A 23,675-nucleotide genomic window follows, 5' to 3' on the forward strand; every position below is an offset into this window, starting at 1 on the left:
AGAGCCTCTGACGTCCGGATTATGATTAACATGGGGTTATTCAAACTCTGTCTTGGGAGGAGCACAAAGGTGCCCGGGATTGGGTCTCCTTGGAGATGGACCTTTCTGGGGTGAGTTCTGTGAACCAAGGCAGGGCCTGGCCCAGGAGAAGGGGGCGGTGCTGGTGCTGGTGGGCCGGGGAAGCAGGGACTGTGAACTCATGGGCAGGGGGTGGCCACAGAGCCAAGGACACAAACAGGCTCTGGCGTTTAGGAAACCTGTCAGGAGGAGAGAGACGCAGCCACCAAGCCGAGGGCAGGACTCTGCATCTGGGACTGAGGACTGGCAAGCAAATAGAGGTGACAGTAAACCTTTTTCAAGACAAGAACTTGGGCTTCCCTGGTGGCGCAGTGGTTAAGAATCTGCCTGCCAATGCAGGGGACACGGGTTCGAGCCCTGGTCCGGGAACATCCCACATGCTGCGGAGCAGCTAAGCCCGTGTGCCACAACTACTGAGCCTGCGCTCTAGAGCCCACGAACCACAACTCCTGAAGCCTGTGCACCTAGAGCCCATGCTCTGCAACAGGAGAAGCCACCGCAGTGAGAAGCCCACACACCGCAACGAAGAGTAGCCCCCGCTCGCTGCAACTAGAGAAAGCCCGTGCACAGCAACAAAGACCCAATGCAGCCAAAAATAAATAAATAAAATAAATAAATTTATTTTAAAAAAAGAAAAGAAAAGACAAGAACTCAACGTCTCTGAAGGATCAAATAAGGAACCAGACACCAGAATGAAGGCCCAGAAGAGAGTGCCAATCTCAGGTATATGGAAGGAGCTGTGTGATCAGAGCGGAAACACAAAGGGCTAGACGATTGATGTAAACCTGCTCACAGAAGGCGGGGATTGGCCCTGGAGGCCCCTCACAGGAGCCGGGTCTGTAGGTGAAGGGGAGAGCAGGGGAAGATGAGGAGCCAGGTGGATGGCTCCATTCGGGGCTCCTGTACCGTAAGCTGTGCTGGACTTTCCCCGTGGCTGCCTGGGTGCCCTGTAGGGGTATATGTTCACTGGCTGCAAGTCTGCCATTGGTGGTGCCCCAAGTGCACGGTTACTGCCTGGAGGAGACCAAATAGTGTATCCAAACGTGCCCACTTCCTAATCCCCAGAACCTGTGAATATGTGTTACATGGCCAGGGGCAACTGAGGTTGCCTATGGAATTAAGTTTTCTGACCTCCAGAATGGTGATATAGTAGAACTGTGCTGCTTTAAACCATTAATTTTGTTGGACTTTGTGACAGCAGCCAGAGGAAACTAACACACCTGGGCTAAGTAAATACTTAGCCAAACAGGGCACTCCTTTATGTATACTTTACTTATTTCACCTTGGGGAGCCTCAAATTCAACATAGGGAACACTGACGTGAGTGTTTTCAGAGACTTGCCTGAGGGAAGGAGGTATATCTTTGTATCAGGGCCTTACCCCCAAGTATAACTTATTACTTCGCTGTGCAAAAGCCACTGCTGACATCGTCCTGTGATATTAAGCAGGTCAGTCAGACCCTACCCTTTACTGACTGAGGACTTCACCTGCCTGGACTGCCCTTTCCCAATCTGTACAATGGGTCTAATGCTGTTACTTATATCAAAGGCGTTCCACAATGATTCTAGGATCTGATTAATAAATGCAAAGTGCTAATTACAGGGCCACGTAGAGCTCAGGAAATGTTTTGCTCTGTTTGCTTAGGAAATGAAGCTGTTTTTATTTACCCTGCTCTGAACTCCGGGCCATATAATTTTGCTCTTGAAATACTTTATTGTCTTGTCATCCACGGCTGCTTCTGTTGGGTGAATCTGCTTTACCAAGAGCACCTCCTGGAGGGGACAGGGCTCCACTCTTGTTCTCCCGCATCCTCCCCGGACACAAGCTTGCCTGTCTTCCGTGTGCTTGAAATAGAGAGTGACAGCCAGTGTCACCTGGTGTTCTGTCCCTGCCTGAGGACAAGTACGAGTATAGACGTAGGGGTCAGGGTACAGGTCACAGGAATCTGGGGAGAAGATGAATCAAAACAGCCAGGGAAATCTGCCAAAGGAGACATAATCCAGCGTGACTGGGTAGAGAGGGAGGGTGGACAGGGGCTAATAGGACTGAGCAGGAGACCAGATTTGAGCAGAGGGCAAGTTGGAGGATGGGAGAAGTGGGGCTCTGTGCTGTGTGCAGGGAGGGAGCCATTGGTGGTGTTGGCCTGGGACGTCCAGAGTGTGGACTAGCTGAGTCCAGAAATCAGAGGAGGAAGAGGCATAGTCAGTGCAGAAGCTTGGGGTGGGGCAGAGGTGGGCTGTGAGGTGGGGAGAGCAAAGCAGGGTCAGGGTGAGAGAAACTCAGAGGTTAGGAGGAGGGGCTGAGTCAGGGCTCCAAGGGCCGTCAGGTGCATGGGATGGAAGCAGGGCAGGGCAAACACAGAGCTGCGGGATTCTGCAAATCAATTTCTGGCTCTGTGGTCCCACCTGCTCCAACCTCATGTGATGCCACAGGACACCAAGCTCAACGGGTAATTGAAGATTCCACTGATGCCATAAGAGGGGCTGTAGGAAGTCCTACTGGCTCTTCTCAACCAGCTCCAGTCCCACTGACTTTCTGGCCAAAGGTAGTTCCTGCTGCATCAAGCATGGGACATTGTTGGCCGTCGATTCACCCAGCAACTCTGGCATTCTGGGACAGAAAATTCCACTCTAAGGGCTCATAGAAGTAGCTTCTCTACAGAAGCTGGAATTCCCTCACCTGGTACCTGCCTCAAGTGAGTTCATAACTTGGAGGTTTTAGTTCATTGTTTTCCTCGCTCAGTTCCTGTCACCCTTGGTCCTGGGAATGTAAAGGTGGATAAGACACCACACGCCCTTCTGAGGCTCGCCGTGGAGGAAACGTGGGCCCTTGGCTACAATGAACCACACACCGTGAAGATCTATGGATACACAGGATCCATTGAAGAACAGTTAGAATCATTGCAGTTGGAGAGATCTGAGAAGAATTTAGGATGAGAGTCGTCCAACTAGGGCCGTAATAGCTATATAACCTATGGTGTGGGGTGTTAGGGAGGGCTCTCAGTTTCTCACAGGAACCCTTTATCTAGCTCAGAGTTTCTAATCTCGGTGGCGCTGACATTTTTAACTGGCTAATTCTTGGTTAGGGGAGGGGTGCTGTCCTGTGCGTTGTACGATGTTTAGCAGCATCCCTGGTCTCCACCCACTAGATGACAAAAGAGCCCCACTAGACATGTGACAATAGGAAACGTCTCTAGACATTGCCGGATGTTTCCTGGGGGGCAAAGTTGACCCCAGTTGAGAACCGCTGAGCTAGATCAGGTTTAGCAAACTTTGGCCCGAGAACCACATCTGACCTCTTATCGCCCGTTCTGTGTGGTCTGCAAGCTCCAAATGGTGTTTATGTTTTTAAGCGGTTTAACAAAGATCAAAAGAAGTATATTTTGTGACACATAGAAAATATAGAAAATTCATATTTCAGTGTTCCATAAATAAAGTTTGATTGGAACACGACCGTGCTCATTCACCTGCGCTCTGTCTAGGCCGCTTTTGTGCCACGATGGCAGAGTTGAATCCATAGAATCCACAAAGCCTAAAATATTTGCTCCGAGGTCCTTTATGTGGAAGGTTTGCCCACCTCTGATCTACACAATGAATGATCTCGGGGAGAGAGGCGGCGAGGAGAGAGAGTGGTGGTATTATAGGTGTGTGTGTATAAAATGAAACATTCCCCAGGACCACACACCTTTGAGAAGCTGGGGAGACACCGGATGGGAGTTTGTGGAGAGATCAGGACAGATGGGGGGAAGTTAGAGAGACGAGCCTTGGGGAGGTACCTTGAGAATAAAGAAAGAGGGGAGGCCAGTGGCTCCCTCTTGTTGAGATCAAGGAATTCTCCAGAGAAGCTGCAAGGTGTGAGTGATAGCAAATATCTCCACTAGGCCTGAAATTCAAAGACATTTAGAAAACGAAAGAGATGAAGTTATAACCAGATTTTATCAAAACCTTCATACACTTATACCTCCTGATTTTGAATTCTTATTTGAAATCTGAGGTCTGATCTGTATAGTTTCCCAGGGGTGCTGTAACAACGTCTCATAAACTGGGAGGCTTAAAACGACAGAAATTTATGCTCAGAGTTCTGGAGGCTAGAAGTCAGAGATCAAGGTGTGGGCAGGGCCTCGCTCACACTGAGGCTCTGGGGAAAAATCCTTGCCTACCTTCTGGAGGCTCCTGGCAGTCCTTGGCTTTCTGGATCCTTCATCCCAATCTCTGCTTCCATTGTCACATGACCTTCCTCCCTGTGCATGTGTGTGTCCTTTCCTCTTCTCATAAAGACACCAATTATTGGATCTGTGGCTCACCCTAATCCAGTCTGGTCCATCTTAGTCTAAATAATTATATCTGCAAAAAACCCTATTTCCAAATGAGTTCCCATTCTGAAATTCTGAGCGGACGTGAATTTGAGGGGAGACACCATTCAACACAGGATACAACCACCTTCATTTAACTGAAGCCACTGGCCCGGAGATTATGATTGCTAGCTAGTGATTTTTCCCCTTTCTTTTTATGACCAACCCATACAAACAAGATAATGGAAATAAGAATGAGACTGAGTTCTGACTCAAAATCTTAAAGAAAATCCTAAAAGGAAACATCCTTTAACTGTCCTTTAAAAAGTTTTCTTGAAGAAAATGTGAACGATTTAGAAGAAATTTGAAGCTTAGAATAAAAACTTTAAACTACAGGTATTTCCCATTGTCTACCATTAATCAAAGTGAGATTTAAGATTACCCATAGTGTATATGGTTAGGTATTATATTTAGGGTTAACGGGAACATTTATTTGTGTTTGTGGCAGAGGCGTTGCTCATCCAAATACCCTTTGCTTCCTACCTTCCCCAGACTTTCAGTTGGTTGGGAGTAGATGTCTTAAGACTGGCCTACAGGATGGAGGAGGGCCATTCAACCTACACTAGACTTTGCAAGAGCAAAAAAGAGGCCTTTATTGTGATACTTGGGGGCTATTTGTTACTGCAGGAGAGCCTAATCCATCCTGCTTGATACATTGTCCCTAAAAGTTACTGTTTCACATGTAAGCTTTTATGAATACATCCATCATTCTTAGCCAGAATGCATACTGAGCACTTTCTTTTATATAGTTCTCAGACATCACTGGCTTGACAGGTAATGGCATCACATTTAGCAATAAGCTTTCTTTCATTTTTTGGCCCGTAAGAGTTTGAAGTTGCTGTAGTGTGTGTATATCTTAACCCTAGAAGATGGATGGAGAACAGTTCTGACATGCCCCAGAGGCATCCTGGCATTACCTCTGTGTTGATGACTGCACATACAACACTTACTGGCACATAGTAGGCATTTAATAACTGAAAATAGATGACTGAAAATTGGAAGCATGAATTAGAATAAGGATAGGCATTTAAATATCTATAGCTTGGTTTTCAAATTGTTACCTTGGCCATTTAAATTTGAGTTCAGTATGATGATCAAAGGCAGTGGTTTGCCAATTTGACAAGAAGTGGCACGCCTGGCCACTTGCTTGATTTAAAAAAAAAAAAAATTGGTGAAACACAGAATAAAGCAGAGGGCAAACATAGGCTCGGAAATCAGACTCAGCTTTAAATTCTGGTTCTATCTGTGTGAATTTTACAAGTGATTTTAAGTTCTCAGCCCTCAATTTCATATTGGTAAGATTATGGTGATACTGAGATTATATAATTATTATAATAAAGGAGGAAGAAGATATATCTAAAATACTTACTATAGTGCCTGCCACATGATTAAGTATTGAATGAATATATGATTGTGTATAAATACTTACATAAGTATACACAAACACACAATCCTCATTATTTGTGGGATTTTGTATCTGTGAACTCACCTACTCACTAAAATTTATTTTTAACCACAAAATCAGCACTCATGGCATTTCATGGGCACTCACAGATGTGTGCAAAGTGGTGAAAATTTGAGTTGCCCCATATGTATGTTCTCAGCTGAAGGGAACACTCTACCTTCGAAATTTCAACCCTCATACTGCAAACAAGTGCCTTTTTTGCAATCTATTTCCTGCCAGGTGTTTTGCACTTTTGTGCCTTTTGTGGGAAATTTTGCCATTTAAAATGGCTCCCCCGGGGCTTCCCTGGTGGCGCAGTGGTTGAGAGTCCGCCTGCCGATGCAGGGGACACGGGTTCGTGCCCCGGTCCGGGAAGATCCCACATGCCGCGGAACGGCTGGGCCCGTGAGCCATGGGCTCTGGGCCTGCGCGTCCGGAGCCTGTGCTCCGCAACGAGAGAGGCCACAGCAGTGAGAGGCCTGCGTACCGCAAAAAATAAATAAATAAATAAAATAAAATAAAATAAAATGGCTCCTCGGGACGGCCCTGGAGTGCTGTCTAGTTTTCCTAAGTGTAAGAAGGCTGTGATGTGCCTTACGGGGAAAATGTGTGTGTTTAGATAAGCTTTATTCAGGCATGAGTTGTAATGTGTTGGCTTTGAGTTAAATGTTAGTGAATCAAAAATATATATTAAAGAAGGTGTCTTTAAACAGAAGCGCACGTAAAACAAGATTCTATATTGACCAGTTGGTCAGAATGTGACCACAAGCTCACAAGAACCTAACTCTATTTCCCCAAGGAATACTCGGTCAGTATTTACTAATTCAGTATTCTTGGAGAGTTTATAGGATATAACTACCACGGATAACAAGAATCAACTGTCTACATGACAAAAGTTACTTTATATTCATTACATTTATAAACTGTAGCTTTCAAAAAGTCTTTTCATCTCTCAACAATGAAGCAAAAATATATCGTATTTTAAAAGATCGTGCCCTGTGGTAAAACTGTAGTTGAGCAGGCTGAATCTAACCTAATGAGATATATATATATATGTATATATATATATATATATATATATTTTAACCCAATGATAAAATCAATGATCGTAACTGACAATTGTTAAGATATTATCTCACCCTGGATTTCCCACCCCCCGAAAAAAAAAGATACTATCTCAGAAATATTACCTTCATTGTTTCATTTAATCTTCGTAATAAATACAAAATATTATTAGCTCCATTTTGTTGATGAAGAAACTGAGGCTCTATAGGGTAAGGTGACTTGCCTGGTGTCACATAGTGAAATATACAATCAGAACTTGAACCCAGGATTTCTGATTGCATTTTCTAAGGCTTTTCCCTTGATCTCTAGGTGAGGATAAATAATTCTTCGTAAAATGATATACAGACATTTGCACCCCCAAGACTGTCACTAAGATGACTGGAAGCAATAAAGCCGCAAAGACAGTTATTTATACACCTTCAATCAAGAATGTCTCTCAATTTAAAAAAGTAAAGCTCAAAAAGAAAAAGAAAAGAATTTCTCATTTGTGGGAACAGTGAACCACTGTGTGGGGAAAAAAATAGACAAGCAATGATCTTGTCCACTCTGCTTGTCCCACGTGTGGGTGTAATTATCGTATATTCCTCTTCTGAAATCTTGTTGCTTGTCTCCTTTTTTCCCCTTATTTCCTATTGAAAACGAGACAGAGATTTAGAACTTTTCCATAAATTTCTATGGCTGATACCCAATTGCTTATTTGAGTTCTCTGTTGAATGAATAAAGAAAAGGGTATTCTGGATCTGTTTGAAACTTAAATAAATTCACGTTTTGAATAATATATGCATTTCAGATCCAATCAGTGCCTCATATTTGCATTGACGATTTTCTCCACCACAGCAGTTCTATCATCCGAATCAGGTTATTTGGTGTGCCTGGCATAACCTGTCTAGATTTTAATAGATGCAAACAATAGTTTGTCAAACAGGCAGATCTTCGTAGTGGTGTGTTTTCTTTTAAATTAGGAAAGCTGGCTTGTTCTAAGGCATTGTCCTCACATCAGTGCACTTGTTCCGATGATGACTTTGGCATTTCTGATGCTTATAAATGCAACAAGTAATAGATTCATAGAGTTGCAGAACTGGAAGGCTCTTAGCAATTATTATATCAACCACCTCATTTTCCCGATGAGGACACTGTAGTCTAGAGAGATGACATCATTTGCCCAAAGTGATAAAACTGGTTGATGGCAAAGAGGCTTCTCTTCTCTTGCAGTGATCTTTCCCTGGTGTCACACTGTCAGGAGAAAACACACAAGTCAGGCCGCTGACTACCCTATAGGGAATCAGATTTTAAATGAATTAGCATGAGAGGTAAGCCAGATTCTTTTGGTCATGCTTTTGTACAGTGGATCATAAGAGGCTTGGAACAATGATTAGATCAAGGCTACTGTCTTTTTATTTTATATTTGATGACCAATAAAACAATGCATTGGTGATTGGGTAGAATTAAAGATTTCAACAATGAGGCTACCTCCCAGCTGATTTTCACAAATCTTTTAAAATACCACAAGCTCACTTTTCTCCTCTGAGTGATCCAACAGCAGTATAAGACAGTTGATGATTTCGGCAGCTTTTATGATGCAGTTATACCTTTATTCCAGAACGTGTTCTTTGACACATTTTTAGGAAGGAATATAGTAGACCAATAAAACAATCGATTTCCTGTGCTTATTCTGAAACTGTCAATAAGAGGCATGGTCAGGACTTGGGATCCACACAGGATGCATTATGATTCAGAAATCTGTGAGTGAGAGATTTTCTGGCAACAATTCTTAAATTATTGACTAAAGACAAGAACCCTAAAACTGTCTAGTTTATGAAATCGAGAAGGCACTTGTAAAGTAAGCATTCCACCTAAAATAATTGGTAGTAAATGTCCCAGACTGTATTCCCATCCTCTGAAACATCTATATATTTTACACATCAGGCTTAAGAGTCTCGCTTGACACTCGGTTTGGTTTTTTCCATCACCAGATTCAGTAAGTGTGAATTACTGGATAATACTGGAGTGCCACAAATATTAAATGTCTTCATATTTAAAAAATCAACTTACAAGACTTCTGTCCTCTAGCCTTGAAGCTTGGTGAGAAAGCCAGTCTTGGTCATTCTTTGGGATACCCTCTCCGTCTTCAGGGCCACACAGGGGCCTAGAAGCATGTGGGTACCCCCAAAGTGGTCCCTCAGTCTGTGGGCTCTGGCTACTTTCTGATCACCCAGGAGGCTGCTGGGTGCTGGGCTTCCACAGGTTCAAGGTGAAGACCCAGGACTTCCTCAGAAGTGGGTCTCCCTTTCCTCTCTGCCTGTGCAGACTGGCATATTCCTCCAGGTCAGTGACTTTCCTCGGTGGTTTCAACCCCTCCGTGCCAAGCTAGGCTTTCAAAGAGAAGGCCGTGGTCCCATTGTAGACATTCCCGGGACGTCCTGCCACCTTGGACACACAGGTCTCTATCCATACGTACAATCCTCTTTTTTCCTAGTCCCTAGCAGTCCCTTTCCTGACATCAGTCACACACCTCTTACACTCAGATCCCTTTGCCTCTCAGCCAGCCCGGAACAAATGCACGGGTTCCTTCTCTCATGGAGGTGAGGAAAACCGCAACTTCAAGGCTCTCATGTTGGAACGCGATAGAAAAGCACCTTTCCTCTTCATGAAGTGAGTCTACAGGAAAATAGACAGTTTCTCCAGGGGTTATCCTGCATTATAAATTGTCATGTGATCCAGACACCAAGCAAGTTTCCCTGTCCGAAAACAGGTAGATGACCTTTCATGCTTTCTTACTGTATGATCAGCCTTCAGAGAAGCTGCTTCTCCTGTGTAGGATTTCCTGCTAAGTGACTCTCTTCACTTGTCTCATGGGCACACACTAGTTTACGGCTTTAATGGAAAATCCATCTAGGTTTTCCAGAGGGTGTTGTCGACTGTGAGAGGGCAGGAGTTGCAGCCACTCTTATAATTAGCGAAACTGGCTAAAGACGCCACCTGGGACTTCCAAGTGCAGCCCTCAAAACCGAAAGATACAAAGGTCTTTGGAAGCCGGGAGCCCTTGGTCACTGGAAGGCATGATGGCCACTCTGTCCCACCTGCTGGAATCAGTTACCCGGGCAGCAGGAGTCTGGGGTTAAAGGCCTCCTCACGAATTCTCACTGTAATTACATCTCGATTAGTGCAAAGTGCTAATCATGGCATCTTCATTTTGCTTTTCAGTCAATAGAGCGGATGAAATATTAATACTTGAATTTTCATTTTCAGATAGTGGAACTAATAGATCAAGAATGGTGGTGGGCAAGGGAGGCGAAAACTAACTCTGGCAATGGTTTCCTTGATCTTTCTTAATACCAAGGGGAGGGGAGTTTTAGTCAAAATAATTCAGAAAGAAAGATGTCCGTATATCTGTTTAACCCTGATGATTTAATATTCAAGAATTTTGCTTTTTGGAAAAAAATGTTATGTTTCATCCAGAGACTAGTTATACCTAGAAATTCACAGAATCTGGACTTAGCATCTTATCTATCTGTTTCCAGTAAGGTTCCATTTCATTCTAAGTCCCAGTATCTGGTGTGATTTAAACACTCTTCCCCTCCACCACTGGGTATTAATAATGCTCACATTCTGTAAACCTCCCTCAGGTCCCCATCCCAGGGCCAGGAAACCTGCTTCACATCAGGCATGAAGTCCCTTAAGCTACCTGTCTTCCAAAGGCCTACTGTTCCAGACTCAATCTGTTTCCCTCTTTGAGCAGCTTTGGAAAACAGCTGGCCGTTGGTCCAAATGCCATAGTCATGAGTCTCAAGATTTATAAGTCTGCAGCCTCCTTTCTTCTGGTTCAGCCATTCCAAATCCTTTAACCATTACTGACGCACCGCTCTTCCATGAGCCATCTCTCTGGCTCTTCTGTATCATTCTACAATGTGTGCCGTTTACTTTGGTAACCAGACACTTAAAACAAGCTACCTGAACATTAGGAGGGAAAAAGGAAGTGTTTATTTAAAAACGAACATCTGCAGGAAAACAGCCAGAAAGGTGTCTAGAGCCTGTTACACTTTCCTTCTGATAGGAGGGGGTTGGAAACGTGTTCTGGGAGACCTCGTGCTAACCCGGCAAGACTCTGCCTAGGCTCCAAGTTCTAAATTCTACACGTCATTGTACAAGATCCCACTTGAAATTAAAGATGTTTCCATTCCAAGAGGTTCGGAGTGGTGCTGTATGTCTCGTGGGGAAGACGGTGCCAGTTATAGTCGAATGGATGAGATAAGGAATCACAGATGCTTGGTAAGGTCAAGGTGAATGTGGGGTCCAAGCCAGATGGTGCTCCTTCAGTCCCACGGTTCCCAGCCCCGGCCGCACACTACAAGCACCTTGCAAAAGTGCTACTGATGACACGGATGCTGAGCCAGGGGATCCTGATTTAATTGGTCTGGGTTATGGCCTAGAGTCCATAAGTATTCAACTCCTCCCAGGTGATTCTAACCCTTAGCCAGGGATGGGAACCACTGAATCCTAATTCAGTGCTTTCCAAATTTAATTTGCATGTGAGTCATCTGAAGCTCTCATAAATGTAGGTTCTCATCCAGTGGTCCAGGACTGGACCTGAGATTTGCATCTCCAGCAAACTGCCAGGCGATGTTGATGTCCTTGGTCCTTGGAGCACACTCAGAGTGACACGTTTTAAGAGGCTTCACACTCCTTGGCTGTCAATGGCACTCTTGTCGTAAAAATTCTTCAGCTGAGAGCTCTTCTATTCTCTCTTGCGCACTCCCTTTTGGCTGTGTCTGCCTGGCAATGCACTGTGCAATTTATGGTCAAAACCATAGTTAAAGGAATGATTATGGATGATATATCTAAACAATTCGGGCTCTGAGTAGCCTTCTGTTTCCACAGGAACTGGATTGCCTAATGATTTTCTAGCATTTATCTTCGAAGTCTTATCTAGCCTAAAACCTCTTCCTTATGTACGATCGTCCTCTACCCAGCAACCTCACTGCTCAAGATCAGAAGCAGTGGTGTAAGGCCGTGGTCCTTAAACTCTTTGGGGCTGGAGAACCTTCTTGCTTTAGCTTTTAATATTCTGGATTCTCTTGATCCAGGTATTAGGGGGCAGCTCACATGATGGGGCCGGGTAACCCCATCTGTTTCACAGTCTGACCTCTGGAAGTTCTTGGGTTGCTTTGAGGTTTATAGAGCTGACTACCAAGAGTGCCAAATCTTAAGACTTAGCAGTTTCTAAGTGGGAGTTAATACAAAGTACTTTATTTCTAGATTATTTGGATTAACCAAATAGATACATGCAAGATATATGCAGAGCTAATATTCATAGTTTTAAATACAAAGTAGAGGCAATTTTCATAACTTGCAAACTCTGGGTTATCGAGGTCAATGTTACCTTTAGGGATGTGGGCTTAAGGTAACTCAAAGCTGAGGCTGGATGGAGAAGCCAGGAGATGGCTTTGGGGCCGCGAGGGATGCTGCCTAAGGGTAAAGAAGAAAAGTGTAGATGCACGTGTTCTACTCAGGGGACAGTATCAGTGCTAACTTCCCTAAAATTACTTTTAAAGTTTCAGCTTCCCTCCAGCCCAGGCCAAAAGGCCACCCTCTTTCTCTGTCTTCCTCCAGACTTAGCTTGCACTTTATCTCAGCTGTGTTTCTGGCACTGATCACTTTTCTCATCTTTGAATCCTCTGTAAATATTCATAGGCTATAAGAAACGATCCAGGAAGCTGGCTCCCTGGTTGAATAGCTGATGCCACTGGATAAGTAAATCATTCCCACCCCTGAGCATGGCGTATGGATCAGGTGGCGCCGGAGGACGGTGGCAGAATGAAAAGAGCAGGAGTTAGTATCCGTTCCCAGGGGTCAGCTCCTCGGCCCTCCCTCGCCCTCTAACAATACTGGCTGTGGTCTGCGTGATGCTCTCCTGCTCACCACTCTAAGGATGGCACCTGCTGGGGGCAGGCATGGGGGTGGCAGTGAGTCGAGTCTCTCCCCCAGAAGCTGACTTTCTGCCTCTCAGCTGAGATTTGTGAGGAGAGGCACTTCGAGCAGTGCCCAGTTAGCAGGTCATTAATACTTGCTCAAGCAATAAGCAAAGTATACAGTAGGATATCATAACTCTTTGTGTCCAAACAACTTAATGAGTATTTATGTCCTAATGACTTAGCAGCCGTGTGCAAAAATAATGCACGTGCATTGAAAGAAGTCTTAATTTTGTACTTTATCCTTAAATAACCACACTGACTAATGGATGCGTTTGCCTGTTGGGCACTGGGTAACTTCTCAAATCTTTGAATTAGACTGGACTTTGTCAACCTCATTTCCTGTTCCTCATTGATTGGTTGGATGGATTGGAGGTGCACAGCAGCCTCTGGAAGTCCAGCTTCAAGGGAATATGAGCTCACTGAAAGGACTGTAGCATCTCATGCTGAAACTGTGAATTACCTGGAGATAGTGGTTCCCACGGGGTCTGATGGATTCACGATGCTTTCTCAGGATTTTAAAAGATCGTATCGGCTCTCCTGTGTGTTCACTGCACCATCCAGGGAACCTCTGCACAGAGTTTGAGAACAGAGGCGATAACCGTAGATTTTGAGACTGAACTCAGAGGGAATAAAGCACCTTAACTGAATAGTGTTTGAAAACCAAATGCCATGAGTGTATTGTACCCACAACGCAGCAGGGCTTTTTAAGATCAGTCTGGACAGAGAGGATGCTATCACATCATCTTAGCAGGTAAAACCATGCTTAGCAGGTAAAACCTAAGGTAAAACCATGATTCCTTCTCTTACATAGATAGCTTGATGGGGGAAAAAACTAGTCCCCTTATTCCACAAGCCTTGATTTAACACGCCCTGGTTCTGGGCACCTGGGATACCTCAGCGGACGAAATTGATAAAGATTCTATCCTCCTGAAACTTACATTCTGTCCTCCCGTTTCCAATGTGTAAAAGAATGTGGAGTACCACAGCCTTAGGATTCTTTTGTCAAACAACATGAGAAAGTTATAAAAGGGCTTTTATTTCCTCTGAAGTTCTATTTAATGGCTTATTCTCAAAGATTAAGATCCTGCAGAAAACAGGCATCCTTAAGATATTTAGAACCTAATCAGTGACTGAACCAGAGGGAATTATTCTACATTAATGAAAGTCAATAACCTATGAATGGATATTAATGAAGACTGATGGTCTGTGAATGCAGTGTGGGTGAGGAAGCAATTCTCACTAATAGGCTGATTATGCTTAGACTGTTGATACAAAATTGAATTGGAACGATGGTTCTGGTAAGTCACCCTCATCTTTGTTTATTCTCAGGAAGTGTTTAATGGTACATACTTTGGAACTTGGGGTATTTGATAGTGTTCTTTAATTTCCTTCCTGGCATCGAAGAAATAGCACCTGGATTTTTCTATCTTGCAGCTTCAGGTAGCAGTAGTCACTTCCAAACATATCAGATGAGAAGGAAGAGAGATACTTCCTTTTATCTAAATCATTAGAGCCACTTCAGGGTTGGCTGTGGCGGGAAAGGAGTTGCCCCCTATGTTTTGGAGAAATAGGAGAAGCTGGAGCTTTTATATGATATTCTGACTGAGTTAGCTTTCTCACAACCTATCCCACCCCCATCAAAAATAAATTAATAAATAAATCAGTGCAAAGAAAATCTTGTGAGATTTAATCTGAGACCTTGTTGCGGCACCAAAAGTCCCTTAAGCAGTGTTTTCTAGACTTTGCACCAAAAGAAGTTCGCATGAAATGTGACCTGTATGTAAGATGAAAAATAGAAATGTTTTTCCCCTTCATCAAGGGCTGTATGAGTATAAACCACATCACTCTCATCCACAACTTAAAAATAACCAGTGCTAAGATTTTTATTTATAGCCTTCTAGCCTTTATATATAGTTTTATATGTCTATGTGTATAATTTAATAAGTAATTTGGTTTACATCCCACATGTAACCTCCATCTTTTAATTTATATTATATCCTGAATGTTTCTCCAGGTCACTAAATCTCAGACTATAGCGATCCACAGTTTATTTAATTCATCCCCACTTATGGACATCTAACTTGTTTTTAATCCTATCAAGTAAGTTTAATGAAACCATCAAAGATTTTAAATTTAGCTATCACAAGCCATTTATTAAAACATGAAAATCTCCTGAGTTGATATTAACTGAAATTTACTCGTTCTTTTCTTCGTTTATTCATCACATGTTCATTGAGCGTTTATCATCTACACAAGAGGCACTCTCCTCTGTGAGAAGTACAGAGGAAGTCTACGTTTTGAGCTCTAACTTTGCACAGTTTGCGTGGAGTTGAGGCATGTACCTGCAGAAGAGGCTGGACTGTTTGGAGGCTGAGCTGTCAATGTGTAGTGACAGCCACTCCCCAGCCGGGCACTAAATGGTCCAGTCACGTTGAAGTGTCAACTGCATTTGCAAAAAAACTGTGATACTTGCCGAAAAATTCCTCCTGTCTTTCTTTCTTTCTTTATTTATTTTGCGGTACACGGGCCTCTCACCATTGTGGCCTCTCCCGTTGCGGAGCACAGGCTCCGGACGCACAGGCTCCGTGGCCATGGCTCACGGGCCCAGCCGCTCCGCGGCATGTGGGATCTTCCCGGACCAGGGCACGAACCCGTGTCCCCTGCATCGGCAGGCGGGCTCTCAACCACTGCACCACCAGGGAAGCCCCCTCCTGTCTTTAATTTGATTTAGGATAGGAAGAAAAAAAAGAAAGGCAGTTGATCATAGGGACTGGAAATCAGAAAAATGATTTTAGAGAACATGCATATTTCCAAAGAATCCCTACTGAGAACAGATGCTGAAACCTAGGAAGTGTGTCCTGACTCTGTGGTTAATTTGCTTGTTTATTTGGCCTGTTGCTCCCTTGGCATCACTGAGAACTGGCTGACATTGAAATATGGTGCTGGGCCTCAAGTCAGAAGGTCTGGTCTTTGCTATTTCCTTTGTTGTTTATTAATTAGGGGCCCTACGCTGGTTGATTTATCTCCCTGAGCTTCAAGCTGCCCCATTGGTCAAACTGAATTTGAGGGCAACTCAAATTTTAAAAAATACATGGAACAGATGAAATAGAATAAACTGCATGATATCACAAAACTTGGAAGAATTAGTAATGTAGATAAGAACCCTTAGGTGAGAAAAACACATGCTTTTTTTCTTTAATGTATTATGGACTTTTATTATTTTTAGAGGTTAGTTTCCATTTAGTTATTACAAAATATTGGCTATTTTCCCCGTGTTGTATAATACATGCTTGAGCCTTTCTTACATCCAATAGTTTGTAACTCCCACACCCTCCCCCCCATATTGCCCCCCCCCCCCACTGGGAACCACTAGTTTGCTCTCTATATCTGTGAGTCTACTTCTTTTTTGTTATATTCACTAGTTTGTTTTATTTTTTAGATTCCACATATAAGTGATATCATACGGTATTTGTCTTTCTCTGTCTGACTTATTTCACTTAGTATAATGCCCTCCAAGTCTATCCTTGTTGCTGCAAATGACAAAATTCTGTTCTTTTTTTGATGGCTGAGTAGTATTCCACTGTGTGTGTGTGTATATATATATATATATATATGCACACACACATATATACATGTATATATGTATGTATACCACATCCTCTTTATCTGTTCATCTGTTGATGGACACTTAAGTTGCTTCCATATCTTGCCAACTGTAAATAATGCTGCTATGAACATTGGGATACATGTATCTTTTTGAATTAGTAGAAAACCACTCATTTTAAACTGAGTCCATTTTCGGGATTATTTTGAAAGCCCCCAGATCCTTTGTAAGAATGTATGAAAGAGGGGGAGAGAAAAGGAGGAACAAAGAAGAAAGGAGAGAGAGAGAGAGAGAGAGAGAGAGAAAGTGTAGGAGATAGAAGGTGTTATTGAAAGTCTCACTTGTGGAAGTATGAGAGTTGAAGGGCGCCCTGTGACTGTGGACTGGAAGGCAGACAGGCAAGCGAGAACACCATTTCCTGGAGGTTGTGGTACCCCCTTCTCTGGCAAAGGACACCCACTTAGTGACCTAACAAGTAAACCTTTGAGATCTATCAGTGGATCCTGTCTGCTTGGTTGAAAGAGAACCTGCTCTGGTCTCCTGAACAGTTATTTCCCAACTTTTTCCTAATTCTTTTCTCCAGTGGGATGTTAAATCAGGTCTGATCCCAGAGGTTAGGGTGACCAACTCATCCCAGTTTGCCCACAACTTTCCCTGTTTTAACACTGAAAATCTCATGTCCTGGGAACCCTCTTGGTCCCAGGCACACTGGGATCGTTTGTACCCTGTCAAAAGCTGAAGTGAGGATTTGGATGCTATATTCAGTGAATCAGAGTAATGGTTTCCTGTTTGAAAGTAAAGTTTCCAGAATGAGATGCATAATTTGTACTCTCTGAAATGTATAAAGATAACCTTGTGGAAACCAGCGGCATCAGAGATTTGCCGAAAGTCACACAGTTCAGGGGTGGTAGAGTCCAACCCAACCTTGATTTTCAATTTTGATTCAAAGCTATTTCCATTCCCTTTATACTACTACCTTTGTTTGCCTTTACAGGAAATAGAAACTGGGTTTTAGTTGGTGAAGACAGTTGGAAACAGAAAAATTAAACTTTGGTGCTGCACCAGGATAGAAGGATTAGTAAAGAGGAAAAGCTACCATGCAAACGCAGCATCAAACTACTTTCTTATGTGCAAGATAAGATTCTTATCTGATGAATATTCTATAGTGTATGGCTCCTGCCAGAATATGATGTATAAGGTATCAATTGATGAAATCAACTCTGAAATGTTTTTTAGGGCCCAGTTTAGAGAAAAGTGAATTATGCTTCAAGAGTCAACATTTATTCAGACTGCAAATGTTTGACATGTTTTCCATTTCTATCAAAAACAATAGATGGCTATAAATCCTCAGAAATTGGTAAGGGTGCAGGAAACTTTGGAAGAAAGATTCAATTTCCTTCAGAAAAGTAAATAGAAGTCCTTTCACGTTACAGGTCAACTGCATATTTGTAGCTTTTATTAGCATTTCTAAGTCATAGCAGAATAATTCTGGGTGGCTGCCAGGATGGTACAGCCCCAGTTTGAGTTTTACCATCACATGGCGATGTATTATTGAATTTGGCAATGAGGTTTTTAAGAGACTTCTTGTTTCTCTAAGTCCCTATAGAAATAATACCATTTGGTTTCATCCAAAGTAGCTAAAAACTTCCCTATCTGATGAAATCTCTGGGTAGGTAGGAAAAGGCTTTCTAGATATTGTGACAATTCATTTCCTGAATTAAAATGTCATTTAGCAAGTATTTATTTGTATATCGGTTATTCATTTTTTTATTGAGGTACGGTTGATTTACAATACTGTGTCAGTGTTGGCTGTACAGCATAATGATTCAATATTTTTGAAGATTATATTCCATTTTAGGTTATTACAACATATTCGGTATAATTCCCTGTGCTGTACAGTAACTTATGTATTACTGTTGCTTATCTATTTTATGTGTAGTAATTTGTATCTGTTGATCCCATACACTTAATTTGTCCTTCCACCCCTTTTTGGTAATGACAGGTTTGTTTTCTATGTCTGTGAGTCAGTTTCTGTTTTGTATAAACATTCATCTGTATTATTTTTAGATTCCACATATAAGTGATATATAGTATTTGTCGTTCTCTGTCTGACTTACTTCACTAAGTATAATATACTCTTCACTAAGTATGATAGGTGTCTCCATGTTGCTGCCAATGACAATATTTCATTCTTTCTGTGGCTGAGTAATATTCCATTTTATATATATATATATATATATATATATATATATAATATACACGGGTGTGTATTTATGTGTGTGTGTGTGTGTGTGTGTGTGTGTATATATATATATATATTGAGTTGTGTTCATGTCTTGACTATTGTAAATAATGCTGCTGTGAACAACACAGGGGTGCGTGTATCTATTTGATGTAGTGATTTTTGTTTTTTCTGGATATACACCAGACTGGAATTGCTGGATATATAGTAGCTCTATTTTTAGTTTTTTAAGGAACTCCATATGTTTTCCATAGTGGCTACACAAATTTACATTCCACCAACAGTGTACGAGCTTCCCTTTTCTCCAACATTTGTTGATGACGGCCATTCTGACAGGTGTGAGGTGATACCTCATTCTGGTTTTGATTTGCATTTCTCTGATAATCAGTGACGTTGAGCATCTTTCCATGTGCCTGTTGGCCATCTGTATGTCTTCTCTGGAAAAATATCTATTTAAGTCTTCTCCCCTTTTTTTGATTGGGCTTTGTTTTTTTTTTTGGATATTGAGTTGTATCAGCTGTTTGTATATTTCAGATAATCACTCCTTATTGGTTGCATCATTTGCAAATATTTTCTCCCATCCCATAGGTTGTCTTTTCATTTTGTTGATGGTTTCCTTTGAAGTGCAAAACTTTTAATTAGGTACCCTTTGTTTATTTTTGCTTTTATTTCTTCTGCTTTGGGAGACTGATCCAAGAAAATATTACTACAACTTATGTCAAAGAGTGTTTCACCTGTGTTCTCTTCTAGGAGTTGTTCGGTTTCATGTCTTACATTTAGGTTTTTAAACCATTTTGAGTGCATTTTTACATATGGTGTGAGTGAATATTCTAATTTTCATTGTTTTACACGTAGCTTTCCCAACACTACGTGCTGAAGAGACTGTTTTCTCCATTGTATATTCTTGCCTTCTCCGTCATAGATTACTTGACCGTATAAATGTGTGGGTTTACTTCTGGTCTCTCTGTTCTGTTCCACTGATCTTCTTGTCTGCTTTTGCGCTAATACCATGCAGTTTTGATTACTGTAGCTTCATAGTGTAGTCCGAAGTCTGGGAGGGTTATACCTCCAGCTTTGTTCTTTTTTCTCAGAATTGCTTTGGCAAATTGGGGTCTTTTGTGCTTCCATATAAATTTTACGATTATTTGCTCAAGTTCAGTGAAAAATGTCCTGGGTATTTTGATAGAGATTGCATTAAATATGTAGATTGTTTTCAGCAATATGGCCATTTTAATAATATTGATTCTTCTAAGCCAAAAGCATGGGATATCTTTCCATTTCTTTAAATCATCTTCGACTTCCTTCATTAATGTCTTATAGTTTTCAGTATATTGGTCTTTCACTTCCTTGGTTAAGTTTATTCCCAAGTATTTTTTTGATGTGATGTGATTTTATTTTTTTTTTTACTTTTCTTTTTGATATTTCATTATTGGTGTACAGAAATGCAACAGATTTCTGTATATTAATTTTGTATCCTGCAACCTTGCTGAATTCATTTATTAGTTCCAATAGTTTTGGGGTGGAAACTTTAGGGTTCTCTATATAGAGTATCATGTCATCTGCAAATAGTGACAGTTTTACCTCTTCCCTTACAATTTGGATACCTTCTATTTCTTTTTCTTGTCTAATTGCTGTGTCTAGGACTTCCAATACCATGTTAAATAGAAGCAGTGAGAGTGGGCATCCTTGTCTTGCTCCAGATTTTAGTGGGAAGGCTTTCAGCTTTTCACCATGGAGTATTGTGTTGGCTGTGGGTATATCAGTTATTCAATCTAAAAATAAAATCCACATAAAAGTGATTTGAAAGCTTAGTGAGTTGATCAGATGGTTCATTAATTTGTTATTGAGGTTCCAGATCTCAGCTTTTCCTTGGAATAACCCTAATTTTCATAGTCTTGCCAGCTGCACTCCACATCACAGAGGCAAAGAAAAAACAGAAGGCATTGCTATATGGCATGATGACTAATGGGCCATGTGAGAGTTTAAATTTGTTTTCTTCTCCAAAAGATTTGGAGCAGAATTTTTTCTAAAATTAAATTATGTCCCGTATAAAATACAAAGATAACTGAGGTCTAGAAAAAAATCCCTTGGCTTATTAAGAAGTATGAAAAGAGTTCTTAGGGGTATTGAAAGGAACATTGGTTTTGGAAGTTAAGGATTCGCTTGGAGTCCTGCCTTTACCATAACTAGTTACCTTACCTTCAGTAAAACTTTGGCATCTCTGAAGTCCATCATCTGAGAAACAGGATAATAATCCAACTCATAGTTATTGAAAAGATGAAAGCAACTTGTATGTTGTAATGCATAAAAAAGTTATTTTTGTCTTCTGTTAGTAAACTCTTCCAAGTTAGATTCTCTTTTTTTTCCTGGACCCAAAATAACTGTAAGCTCACAATGAAATATGTTAATAGCTGAGGCTGTGCAATCTCAAAATAGTGATAGTATGTCTTTTTCGTTTAGATAGCAACATCTGCTCTATAGTGTTTGTCTTTTGGTCTTTTAAAAAAATATTGTATTTTCAATGTCAATTTTAGCAGGTATGGATTGAAAATAACCTCTCACAATAAACAGAAATAACTGACAATAAAATTAGCATGATTTCGTCAGTTGGTACAATCCATGCAACTGACAGATCAGCTTCTATCACTTTGACAAATCCTTTACTTACTAGTTATTTCCATCTATAGCACACAAATGTTTAATTCATTCATTCAGAATCTTTCAGGTCGTGATTGTACAATGTTTACTTCAAGTTTTGGCTTTGATTAATAAATCACTCCCTTACCTCTGAGATCTTTTTTTTTTTTTTTTTTTTTTTTTTGCGGTATGCGGGCCTCTCACTGTTGTGGCCTCTCCCGTTGCGGAGCACAGGCTCCGGACGCGCAGGCTCAGCGGCCATGGCTCACGGGCCCAGCCGCTCCGCGGCATGTGGGATCTTCCCGGACCGGGGCACGAACCCGTGTCCCCTGCATCGGCAGGTGGACTCTCAACCACTGCGCCACCAGGGAAGCCCCGAGATTTTATTTTTAAAAACCTTTCTTTCCTCCTAAAGGATGGTTTCCTGACCTATCAGATGGAACCATAACAAATTGCAAACTTTGACGCAATAAGTTAGGAATTTTTAATTGTAGCCCAACTTCAAAAACAAAGGCTGGCAAAGATCATTTTTCCTGATCTCAGTAAATTCTTGGATTTTTGAGCTCTAGAATGAATGGGAGACCCTTTCATCTTCAGCTGTTGAGGACACGTGCGCTCAGGAAGGGACTAATGTGGCTTGTGGTTCTCTCTGGTTGTTTTTCTCCCCAGCAGCGCCTCTGAGCTCACTTAAACCTCCGAGAGTGGACACTGCTCCAGTGGTCTCATCTCCCTATCAAAGAAGAGATTCAGACAGATACTGTGGGCTCTGTGCAGCCTGGTTTAACAACCCTCTGATGGCCCAGCAGCATTATGATGGCAAGAAACACAAAAAGAATGCAGCAAGAGTTGCTTTGTTAGAACAGCTTGGGACAACTCTGGATACGGGAGAATTAAGAGGTAAGAGAAACTCTTCTGATTTCTGCCACAGAACTGGGCTTTCAGAGAAAGTGTTTTCATAAACTGGGATGATTCTTCCTATTGCTTTGCTTACTAAGGACAATTCTAGGATCCTCCAAAAGGAATAGAAGAAAAAGGAAATGAACAGAAAACTAATTTTTTCCATCTCCTTTCTTTCAAAGTATTTGTGATTGCCATATTTTTATTGACTATGTTTCAGATCAAAACCACCCACTCATGAACCAGAGTTTTTCCTTCTGCTTTATCTTTAAACACCTTCTGGAATGAATGCTTTTGTACATGAGCAGTACAAGAGCAGATGCAAAAAAGGCCAAATGGTGTTATCTTAATTTTAAAACTTTTGTGCTTTTATGAATTCAGCCCAAACAAAGCAACACATTGGCTCCATTTCATGGATTAAATTAAGCCCAAGGCCTTTTCATGGGCATATCTAGGAAGCTGAGGTAAGACAGTGCTGTGGACCACTATAGAATCAATACCTGGCTCCCCCCATCCCCCATCTGATACGTATTTTCTCGGTTGATGGAAACCATGGAGCATTTGAAGTTCGTGTGAGGTTTCACAGAAGTTGCTGAGTGGAGACTTGGAAGTCAGGGGGAAGATCAATCCTATGGATTCCTGAGGAAACCACATACCATTCTGTGGAGCCTAATAGAATATTTCATCATCAACAGCCATTTAAACATGTTTTGATCACCTAAACCGTTTTGATCAACTGATGTTGGCAGTGTGGAAGTAGAAATGCATTTTCTCAGAAAAATAATTCTGCAAAGGGTGCTCTACTATACCTCAGACATTTTATGGTTTAGATATACTTTTAGGAGTGGGCCAGGCGATCATCCATCATAAGAGCTGTAATAACAAAATTTACAAGTCAGTTCTGAGAATGCAACCTGGGTTTGAGCTGGGTTCGGTATATAGAGCCTGCAATTCTTATTACCCTTACCAGGCTATGAGCCTCCAAGGGAAAATAACCTGGTATAATTCTAGACCAAATAAATGGGACAGAAGATCTTGCTGTGTGACCTGACAGGAGGGACAGGTCACTTCTGATTATGTTGGTTGGGGAAGACTTCACCAAAGAAAAGGACTGGAGTTGGAACTAGAAAGGTGGGTGGTCTTTTAGCAGGTGAGAAGTTATCCCATGTGAGCAGAATCATATATGTTTAGGCAAAAGAGAGGAAAAGATAAGCTGTCGCTGGTGAATAAACAGATTATCGTGGAAGAAGCCTATCATACAGCATAGATTTAAGACTGCAGGTCCATTAGGAGATCTATGGAGCTTGATGAGAGACTGATTTTTCCAAGATAATGATTAAAAACAGCTAATGAGAGCAAAGAGGAAAAACACTATTTTTGTGGAGG

At 41.7% G+C, this 23,675-nt stretch overlaps 1 protein-coding gene across 1 annotated transcript in view; it reads left to right on the top strand.

The window, feature by feature from the left end:
• Nucleotides 1-23,675, top strand: part of ZMAT4 (zinc finger matrin-type 4) — a 332,525-nt gene that overhangs the window by 197,256 nt on the left and 111,594 nt on the right. Inside the window, exon 5 of the mRNA XM_029226593.1 lies at nt 22,062-22,289. Within this exon, the coding sequence (XP_029082426.1) occupies nt 22,062-22,289 (228 nt within the window). The remainder of the gene's footprint in view (nt 1-22,061; nt 22,290-23,675) is intronic.

The sequence above is a fragment of the Monodon monoceros genome, unplaced genomic scaffold, assembly GCF_005190385.1.
Source record: "Monodon monoceros isolate NGI ecotype Baffin Bay Population unplaced genomic scaffold, NGI_Narwhal_1 Super_Scaffold_17, whole genome shotgun sequence".
In the NCBI taxonomy this organism is placed as follows: domain Eukaryota; kingdom Metazoa; phylum Chordata; class Mammalia; order Artiodactyla; family Monodontidae; genus Monodon; species Monodon monoceros.